Source organism: Rhinopithecus bieti, unplaced genomic scaffold, assembly GCF_001698545.2.
Source record: "Rhinopithecus bieti isolate Rb0 unplaced genomic scaffold, ASM169854v2 scaffold_5846, whole genome shotgun sequence".
Classification (NCBI taxonomy): Eukaryota; Metazoa; Chordata; class Mammalia; order Primates; family Cercopithecidae; genus Rhinopithecus; species Rhinopithecus bieti.
Genome location: NW_016805019.1, coordinates 25,514 through 36,540, shown reverse-complemented (window position 1 = coordinate 36,540; position 11,027 = coordinate 25,514). Strand labels below are relative to the sequence as shown.

The following is an 11,027-nucleotide window of genomic DNA, read 5'->3' as shown; positions in this document are numbered from 1 at the left end:
GTATACAGCACTAGCTTTACAAAAACACAATGAATAGGCATAAATGGAGATATGATAATGTGAGCAACACAAAGCAAGAGTTAGCACTGGCCAGATCTACAGTGGAACAGATACTTCAAGGAATCACAACAAGTTTGCTTGTGTCTGTCAGGAGACCAATAAAAGGATCACTAAAAGGTTAGACAAGACACATGAAGACTGAAGATTAAGGTATCTAAGGTTATTCAGCAGAATATAATCAGAGATATAAGAGGTGGGGTAATTTAGTGAAAGTCTTAAATAATTAAACTAAAACACCATAATATGCATAGAAAGGTATATTTGCAGAGAGTATAATAGCCTGGTTATTCACCTGATATTTAATATCCATTAAGTAAGGAGAAATCAGTTTAAATTAAAGTGTGAAGGATTTAATCCAACAAAGACAGTTTTTAAAAACACTGGTAAGGCCAGGTGCCGAGGCTAACTCCTATAATACCAGCACTTTGTGAGGCCAAGGCGAGAGGATCACTTGAGCTGAGGAGTTCAAGACCAGCCTGAGAAATACAGGGAGACCTCATCTCTACCAGCTACTCGGAAGCTAGGCAACAGAGCAAAACCCTGTCTCAAATAAATAAATTAATTTAATTTAATTAAATATTGGTGAATACCAGAGTGTTTTGCTAATGAGTGCTACAGTTTGTCATTCACTTCACTGAATAAACATTTATAATTAGCTCAATTTAACCATTCCAGTGTATACATATTTCAAAACAATATGTTGTACATAATATATATGTACATATAGTTTTTTATTTGCAAATTTAAAAAAGTTTTTTTAAAGTAGTCATGAGTGCCTTCTCTGCTCCAGGAACATCTACTATAGGAACATCTATTATAACACAGTATGGCAAATAGTATAGAGGCCTGCAAAAGTATTAGAACACAAAAGTAGAATTCAAATTAGATTTGCATGGTATAAAAAATCCCTCTGGCTCAGGAGTTGATGGTTTGGAAAAAGGCAGTACTGGAGACAGGGATAATAGTTACATGATCATTTTAGTAATCCATGTGAGAGATGGATGGATTGAACAAAAAGAGTGACAGGAGAATGGAAAGGAGAAAGCAGGTAGGAAAGCTGTTTACAATCACTCCAAAAAGATTTGGGAGACCAATTGCACTGGAGGAGGTAAAAACGAGGGAGAGGTTTTTTTGCTTGTTTGTTTGTTTGTTTGTTTGAGAGAGTCTCACTCTGTTCCCCAGGTTGGAGTGCAGTGGCATGATCTTGGCTCACTGCAACCTCCATCTCCCTGGTTCAAGAGATTCTCATGCCTTAGCCTCCCAAATAGCTGAGATTACAAGCATGTGCCACTATGCCTAGCAAATTATTTTTTTCTATTTTTTTAGTAGAGACTGGGATTCACCATGTTGGCCAGGACAGTCTCAAACTCCGGGCCTTAAGTGATCCACTTGTCTTGGTCTCCCAAAGTGCTAGGATTATAGGTGTGAGCCACCACACCCCACCAAGTTTGTTTTTGTTTGTTTTTTTTTTTTTAAATAAAGTTTCTGGTGTGGATCACCAAATAAGTGATGCTAATGAGTGAGATCTGAAATGCCAAAAAACATAGGCTTCCACGATGAATATGGAATTGTTTTGGGTATGGTGATTGTGATATGCCTCAACAAAGGCGGACAACTGGAAATATGGGTCTAGAGCAAGCTCTTCCAACCCACGGCCCACATGTGGCCCAGGACAGCTTTGAATGTGGCCCAATAAAAATTTGAACACTTTCTTAAACCATTATGAGATCTTTTTGATTTATTATTATTTTTTTTTTAGCTCATCAGCTATTGTTAGTATACTTTATGTGTGGTCCATGACAATTCTTCTCCCAGTGTGGCCCAGGAAAGCCAAAAGACTGGATACCCCTGGTCTAGAGCTTAGGAGAGGCATCTGGGCTGGAGAAATAGATCTGAGAGACAAGCACTTTCTGTGAATGATCCAGCTTAGGGAAAAATCTACAGCGTGGGAGAACAGTGGTGAAGATGGAACATGGAGGGAGAAACAGCAACACTTAAGGGTCATGTAGAACCCCTTCCAAAGAAATGTCCAGAAAGCAACCAAAAAAAAACGGGCACAATGGTTTACACCTATAATCCCAGCACTTCGGGAGGCGGAGGCAGGTGGATCACTTGAGGTCAGGAGTTCGAGACCAGCCTGGCCAACATGGTGAAATCCCATCTCGGCCGGGCGCGGTGGCTCAAGCCTGTAATCCCAGCACTTTGGGAGGCCGAGATGGGTGGATCGCGAGGTCAGGAGATCGAGACCAACCTAGCTAACATGGCGAAACCCCGTCTCTACTAAAAAATACAAAAAACTAGCCGGGCCAGCTACTTGGGAGGCTGAGGCAGGAGAATGGCGTAAACCCGGGAGGCGGAGCTTGCAGTGAGCTGAGATCCGGCCACTGCACTCCAGCCTGGGCGACAGAGCGAGACTCCGTCTCAAAAAAAAAAAAAAAAAAAAAGAAATCCCATCTCTACTAAAATACAAAACTACCCGGGCATGGTGGCGGGCGCCTGTAATCCCAGCTACTCAGGAGGCTGAGGCAGGCAGGATAATCACTAGAACCTAGGAGGTGGAGGTTGCAGTGAACTGAGATCACACCACTGCACCCCAGCCTGGTGGACAGAGGGAGACTCCACCTCAAAAAACAATAACAAAAGGATAGTGTCATTGAAACCAAAGGAGAAAAGAGTTTCATAAAAATGAGAGTGGTAAACAGTGTCAAATACAAAAGAGGACAGACAGCACAATGTCTTCTGCTTGAGAAATAGGACACCGATAGTCCTGGTGAGGGAAGTGGAAGTGTGGATGGGGTGACAAACTATGAAGTGTAAACTATGCTGAGCCATGGAGGGAAGGAGAGGCAAAGGTGGAGATCACCAAGCATAGTGAGTACTTTCTCAAGAAGATGCCTGTGAAGAGGGAAGAGTGAACAATACAAAGTGTTATACTTAGGTGTGTATGCAGTTTGTTTTTTGTCTTCTTGAGAGATCTGGGTATGAATCCTGGTGCTACTACTTGCTATCTGTGACCTCAGACAAGTCACATGACACCACGACACCAGACATTCAGTTTTTTTACCTGCAAAAATAACTTACTTCATAGCATTGTATGAGGATTAAATAAGACAGTACAGGGAAAGCTTTTAGGGCCAGACTTCGATAGATCATAAAAAAGAATAATTCATAATTATCTTCATAAATAAATGCTGAGGAGAAATGAACCACCAGATAGAAAGTGGAGGGGTTAATGGTTTCTACAGGATCCAGTAAGGCAAGATTATAAACATTCTGGAGAGAATTGTCCTGAACAAGAAGAGGGAGGCTTCATCTGGACATCTTTAAAATCTGGGGAGGAATAAATCATAAGAGTGACTTTCCACAGGTAATTCACAATCTCAGAGCATCTTCTGCAGCATACTCTGTGTGGCTGCTAACATCAAGCCCCGCTACAGGGAGTCCTTACCCCTTGCTGACTTTGTACCATATACATTCTACCTAGCACAGCCTGGATCCCAGATATCTGAGCTAGTTCCAGTGAGTTCTGAGAGTTACTCATTGATTTATACAAGGTCCATTTGTATAAAGAATTGTACAAAGAATTATCCTCACATATAACTGATGGACAGATTTATCTAGGGCCAATCCTAGATAAGGATATGTAAATTTAATTCATTTATAAATGTAATTCTTTTTTTATTCAATGTTTACAATAATCTTATATCACTAATTAACAGCAAGAACAAGACTCACAGTAAAAATAAAACAGGAAGTGTTTGTTTTAGTCTATATTTAAAAACCAAACTTGTATTCCATGCAATAACCAAACTAGTGATGTAGAGCTCTGCTATGAGAGCCTTTTCCAAATGATCCTGTAATCTCAAGCCATTTCATTATACAATGATCATTCAATGCTTTCAAATCTCCTCTTTCAGAACATCTTACGCCTCTGAGCCTGAGAACTAAATAATCACATACAAGTCAAAATAACACACTTTACCTGTTGGAGATGCTGTGTGCGACGGATCCCCATAGTGCCCATAATGAGGTGGAGAAAGGCCTATTCCAGGCTGAGGCTGAGAATATGGGGGTGTAGCCACGTAACCTTGTTGACTCATTATGAAAATATCATTCCAAAGGATAAATCTACAAAAGAACTCTGCAACAGAGAAACAAGAAACATGTTACCAAGAGAGTTTTAGTCACTTAATTTAAACGTTTATTTAGTGTTTAAATATTAAAAATATAAACACTGTTAATACATGTTTATGATGGTTTGAAGAAAAGTACAATTATCAGGTACATGAGAAATCTTTGTATTATACAATGTATCATTATCCCCTAAAAAGGGTCTAACCATAGCTCTCTGAAATTCAGTAAATCACTTCAATAATTCTGGGCAAATTCTCAAGCATGAGACTTGAATAACAGCTCCCAACCACTTTTTTAACGGAAGCCTGAAGCATTTCGCAGATAGTCTCTCATAAGTGTTCCTATGATTTTGTGCTTTTGGTTTCCATGGTCACATTTCAGCACAGAGCACACCATGCCATTCAATTGACTGACCACAACTGCCAGTAGTCTGCAATCAGATGTTTTATCACTTATGTCTTTTTAGTGCTCCTCTAATTAGTTATTTTAATCTAGTCATTAAGACAAAGAGAAATCATAGTCCAACAAACATAGCAACAGATAAAGTTGATAATAGGCTTATTTTATGAGTCATAATTAGACCAAGCCAGGTGGTCACTATAACCACTTGAGTATTGTCAGTGGTTTTTCAAAGGCGACAGAATTTCTTTCTAATTTAAATGATATCACATCTCTAAGAACATATGCACCTATATTTAAGGGACTAAGGAAAAAAAGTGTAATTTTGTAAGTGTGTAGGCACACACATCACAAATATAACAGACTCATCTTGATTCTTTTTTTTAATCTTGATTCTAATCAGAACTCAATTTTGCTTTAAATTTTCCATTTTTTCCAGGTTTTAACAAAATAAGAGATATTTCATAGGACTGATGATTAAAAAAAAAAAAAAATTTTAAATACGGCAGAAAATGCTTTGAATCCTGGCAAGAGAAGTGTGTTTTCATTCTATATCTGCCATACTTAACTGTGTGACATGGAATGAGCTGAAGAACCTCTCTAAGCCTCAGTTCCTTCTTTTAGGAAATGAAGCCTTTTCAGATTTCCACTGATTCTACAATTTATCTCCAGTTTATTTGCCCCCATACAGGCATATTCTTCCTTTTGTTCTTTTATTTGCTACAATTTAAGATAAGAGATCGGTGGTACCTGCTAAGACTTAGAATCTGTCTATACTCAAGAAATAACATCTCACATTTAAAATGTGAAGCCTAAAATTTGTGATTTGATTTTGTTTCCATATTAAACTATAAGTTTACAAAATAAAAGCAACCATGTAAAAATATTGTGAGATCACTTCCTTCTGGGAAGAGGAGAACTGAAAAAGAGGAGAGAGGCAGGCAAAGGCCTTCTGGTCCACTTTGTTCCTGACAACCCTTGTTTCCTCCTCCCACTTAGCAGAGAGAGACGTGGCAGCCTGAGCTTTGGTCAAGCTCATCCAACCAAGAGCACTTAGGAAGTCGGCACGAACACACCTAAGTAGCAGCCTGTTGCTGAGTGACAGAAAAGAGAGGCTGAGATGGTCACTCCAAAGAACAGGAAGCAGCCACAGGTCCCTCTGAACTGGTACTGAGAGGAATCAGCTTCCTCACGCTACCCAGTTTGCCACGTCAAACTTCCTCACACAGAGCACCAAGTTAAAGAAACCTGACTCAGCTTCAAGCGGCGACATGGCAGAAAGCCACTTGGCATAAGCAGGCCTAGGATCAAAATCTGGGGAGCCCCAATCCCAGAACGGCCCCCTGGCTCACTGTCACCCAGCAACTCTAGCCAAGGTGCACTTCTAACCCTGGAACAAGTTCGTATTTGGCCAGATCAGTTTCACTATTCGGATGTCCCGAAGCTTCAAGATATAGTTGCCATTTTCACCATGAATACATCCAACATTCCCTTCCTTCAAAAAAGGAAATAAAGTTGATAAGGAGACGAGAAAACCGCTGTCAATGACATTCGAATGGTGGTCACTGAGGATCCTAACTAGGCAATTCCTGCATCCCAAGGCAAAAGGTGGGGCGGGTAAAAAATGCCCACGCCCACCCCACCTCCTTCTCCCCATCCCGCCCGCCCCACTATTAAACTGCACTAAAAGGCTAAAGGAACAAAGAATGAGGTCTTCTCCCGCCGCCCCTGCCTCAGGTGAGCACCCGGTCTCCCGCCTTGTCCCCGGGCCGGGCGCGGCAACCCGCTCCGCTGTGCCTGGGCAGGGACTGTCCCGCCTGAGCGCGTCCGCGGGTGCGAGGCTTTACCTGCTCCCGCTCCCTCACCCCGCGGGCTTCGGAGCGCTGGCGGCTCTGCGTCTACTGCCGGCAGCCCTCGGCGGCCCGGCTCCCGCTGCGGCCGCTTCTCCCCCGAGCCTCTTACCCGGCCGGCGTCCCCTCAGCCTGGTCTCACGCTCGGAGTTGCAGCTGGGCTGGGAACTGCCACGTCAAACCCTCTCCCGGCTGCGCGCCCCCAGCGCCGGGCTTGGACCCGCCGCCGCGCTCCCGCCTGCGCACGCGCACAGCTACCGGCCGCCGCGGGGCGGGGCCACCGGACTGGGCCAGCGAGCAGCCAAGCGACCTCCCGCTTTTCGCTTTTGCCTTTTCCGGTTTTTTTGTGTTTTGGTTTTCTTTTTCCCGTCTTTTCTTTACCCTCCCCCTACAGGTCAAAGCCTTTAACGTCATGGCTAAATCAGAACGGTATTTTCTCCGCGCAGCCCGGTAGGAAGGAGGGGAGCGCGTTCCATTCTTCCATCAACAGGTTGCAGTTTCAGCTCTTCATTCATTACGTATTACTTAAATAACTAATAGTTCAGGTACTGCACTACCGTTACATACAGGAAAGTACACGATCTGGAACTAGAGGAAATTGCCTTTTAAAGGCGAATCTGGCACGTGTACACGCACATTTGATTATGTATCCGTGCAATGCACTACAGAGGAAGGAACGCCCAAAGCAGCCTGGCAACGTGTAACACGGGAGGAGTGGGGGGTGGGGGAGATGTCCCAAAGGAAAAGTTTGGGAAGTGGGGTTTCCATTGATACTGGGGTTGTTAGCGTTCTGTATACTCCTTCGTCCGCATATTCCTTGTTTGTGAAGTAGGATGGCTGATCCTAGCCCCAAACAGGAATCTCTGCCTGTAAAAGCACCCAGCGTTTAGCTCACCGTCCTGAGAGAAACCGCTCAGAAATAAAGGCAACCTATATGAGATCTGGCGCTTACCTCTCTATTTCACCCTAAAATCAGGACCATCTGGCTGGTTTCCCATCACTTTCACTGCTAAATAGAAAGACATTCAGCCACCCCCGGGTTTGGTATAGCTACCACTTTGCTCAAACTTACCAAGTAAAAACCAGCCCGGTGTTTTTTGTTTGTTTGTTTGTTTGTTTTTTGTTTTTTTGTTTGTTTGTTTGTTTTTGTTTTTTGTTTTTTGTTTTTTTGAGACGAAGTCTTCCTCTGTCGCCCAGGCTGGAGTGCAGTGGCCGGATCTCAGCTCACTGCAAGCCTCCCGGGTTCACGCCATTCTCCTGCCTCAGCCTCACAAGTAGCTGGGACTACAGGCGCCCGCCACCTCGCCTGTCTAGTTTTTTGTATTTTAGTAGAGACGGGGTTTCACCGTGTTAGCCAGGATGGTCTCGATCTCCGGACCTCGTGATCCGCCCGTCTCGGCCTCCCAAAGTGCTGGGATTACAGGCTTGAGCCACCGCGCCCGGCCCCGGTGTTGTTTTTAACATGTACTTTCTTCCAGGCTACAAGAAAGCTACTTGACAAATACCTTTACTGATGAACTGCCTAGGTAAAAGCGTATGTGGGGATGTTGCTACTCCTGAAATGCTACTTGAATTGTGCAGGAATTTTAAGTCATTCTAGCCGTAAAAATTTATGGTCCCTTTTTCGCACTCTTATAAGTTTTTAAGGTATGTGGCAAGGCACAGTGGCTCACACCTGTCACCCCAGCATTTTGGGAGGCCAAGCAGGGAGGATTGCTTGAGGCCAGGAGGCAGTGAGCTATGATCACACCACTGCATTCCAGCCTGGGCAACAGAGTGAGACCCTGTCTCAAGAAAAAGAAAAAAAGATTTTAAGGTGAGATATCCTGCCTACATCCAGCTTCATCACTGATCAGGTTTGAAAAACCACACTGAAAATTTTGTTTCAAATTGTTTCTTGTATTCTCAATGTGATGAAAATGTTTGGTGGAAGTTTAGGAAGTTTTGGCCAGTGTTGAAGCAGTACAGCTTGTAAAAGCAGTGAAAGAAGTTGTCATATAACAGCTACATTACAAGGAGCGAGTGAAGCTATGATACAAAGATAGGAGAGAGTAAAGTCAGAAACAGTCACAACATGTGATGACCTGCTTGACTTGTTACTCCTATAAAACCACTACATTTGAATTGTAAATACTTCCTTGCCTCCTGCTCAGGTACCAAACTTGTCTGAAACCAGGACAATTTGTGGTTTCAATTCTAAAACAGTTTTTAATTCTTAAATGTTAAAGCTGGAAGGGACTTTAGAGATATGAGTATTCAACTCAATATTCAGTGAGAACTGAATTCAATTTAATCATCTAATAGACTAATAGACAGGTTTATTGAGAAAATTTAAATGACTTACTAGTCATTTATAGCTAGTTGGAAGTCATCCCTTCCAATTCCAAAGCTCTTTTCACCTCACTATGCTTTTTTTTCTTGAGACGGAGTCTCGTTCTGTCACCAGACTGGAGTGCAGTGGCGCGATCTTGGCTCACTGCAACCTCCACCTTCCGGGTTCAAATGATTCTCCTGCCTCAGCCTCCTGAGTAGCTGGGATTACAGGCGTGCACCACCACGCCCGCCTAATTTTTTGTATTTTTTAATAGATACAGGGTTTCACCATGTTGGTTAGGCTGATTTTGAACTCCTGACCTCGTGATCTGCCCACCTCGGCCTCCCAAAGTGCTGGGGTTACAGGCATGAGCCACCATGCCTGGCCTCACCTCCCTATGCTTTTTACCTTCTGATACTCTGATTTGCTGTTTTCTTTTAACTGGTTCTGCCTTTTTCTCCTGTGACTGCCTTATATTCAAGTTCTCAAATAACTATTAACTGACTGCATAGTTCCACCAACAGTTGGAGTTACTTGTCACAAATCTCTTTTTTAAATGAAATGGGCTTCTGGTTTGCGTCCTGCTTCTCTTGTCCTGTCCCCAAGTGCCCATGCCTTAGGTGACGAACTCCTAACCTTGTTCCTGTGATTGGGTCCCTGGCCTTCACCAGCCATGAGGGTTGGCGTGGAGTCTCAGTCTTCCTTGATCTGACCCATCCTGTTGCCACCTGAGCTTAACCTCTGATGTTCCATATGTAATTAACTTAGTTTCCCAGGTAACCATATCCTGTTTGAAAGGTGAGGTCACAAGGACCTCACAGTGCCCATGTAGTGGAGTTCTATATTCTGTGTTCCGACTTTTAAAGGGAAAGAAAGCAGAGAGTCAACTATACATAAGACTGTATATAGAGAGAAGGAATTTCCTGACAATGCTTAAGATTTCTTCTAATTGGCAACCTTTTGAAGGTTATGATGCTCTAAGCATTTATGTAACTTACAAAGTTTGGAGGTTTCTGCTTCCAAAGCTGAAAACAGTTAGAAGCTTTATTTAAAAAAAAAAAAATTTAAGTGGCCGAATCCTGGACTATTTTAAACACCTGGAAATGGAGTAAATAAGGTCAAGTTATAGGGGGGTGATGGAAAGGGTACATGGTACGGTAGGCTGAGTAGCAGCTAATAACAGTAATGAAAGAGTTCAAGTAATACCCAAGGTGCTTCTAGAATTACTTTTTTGATATCTCAAATATGTTCTAAGTATGTTACATCACATACAGTTTCAATCACAAAATGGACAGTGAGACATCACACTGCTAACTCAAATTGACTCAGGTTTAAATCCTGACACTATCACTTACTACTAGCTGTGCAAGTTTTACTTATTCAACAAATGTTTATTAAGCACCTACTATAAACAGGATACTGTACTAAGAACTGTGAATACAGAGTCAGATGAGACACTGCCCTGGCTGTGAGAAGCTCATGGAATAGTGCAACGATCAGCCAGTGGCAGCCTGTACACTATATTTGGCCCACCCACCTGTTTTTGTACAGCCTTCGAGCTAAGAATGGCATTTTTAGTTTTACATAGTTGAAGTTTTTAATATTTTGTGACACATGAAAATTATGTGAAATTCAAATTTCAGTGGCCATAAATGAGTTCTCTTGGAACACAGCCATGCTTTTCTATTATCATATATTCTGTGGTTGTTTTTGTACTGTAAATGTTAGAGTTAAGTAATTATTTTTTACTTAACTTTGCAGACCACAAGGCCTGCAAAACCTAAAATACATACTATCTGGCCATTTACAGAAAAAAGTTTGCTGCCCCCTGGTCTGGCAGGATGTACAATTATAATATAGTTCATTTTCATTCTATGAGGAGACACAGGTTGCCATGAGAACATGTAGGAAGGGACACTTAACCCAGATTTGGAAAGTGAGTGACATCTCCGTGGTGGAGGTGGCACCTGAGCTGAGGACCTGAGGACAGTAATAAGGCCAAAAAAAAAGGGGTGAAGAGCAGCAGGGAATAGCTTGAGTGAGTTAAGGAAGATGAGGAACATAGGGCATTTAGAGGTGCTAAAATTCCCGTACAGCTTGGACATGGGTTTCTAAAGGAAATGAGATTAAGCAGGTAGGCTAGGGTAGCTCATGGATCCCTCAAAGGCACTGGAAAGGGAATGAAACAATTTAAGCATGGGAATGACACAGTGGATTATTGTTATTTTTCTTTCCAGAAAGATCAGTCTAGAGTTAGTGAAAGAATGGAA

At 42.6% G+C, this 11,027-nt stretch overlaps 1 protein-coding gene across 5 annotated transcripts in view; it reads right to left on the bottom strand.

Annotated features, from left to right (window-relative positions):
• The window catches only part of SEC24D (SEC24 homolog D, COPII component), a 117,821-nt gene extending 108,298 nt beyond the window's left edge, over positions 1-9,523 (bottom strand). For 2 of the 5 annotated variants that reach the window (XM_017870882.1, XM_017870886.1), the window contains exons 1-2: positions 6,441-6,695; positions 4,043-4,201 (exon numbers count right to left, since the gene is read on the bottom strand). In XM_017870882.1, the coding sequence (XP_017726371.1) occupies positions 4,043-4,160 (118 nt within the window). In that variant the 5' untranslated portion in view covers positions 4,161-4,201; positions 6,441-6,695. Of the gene's footprint in view, positions 1-4,042; positions 4,202-6,440; positions 6,696-9,393 lie in introns of those variants that run through there. The other 3 variants (XM_017870881.1, XM_017870885.1, XM_017870884.1) reach the window with 2 other exon arrangements.
• Between the last annotated feature and the right edge of the window lie 1,504 nt (positions 9,524-11,027).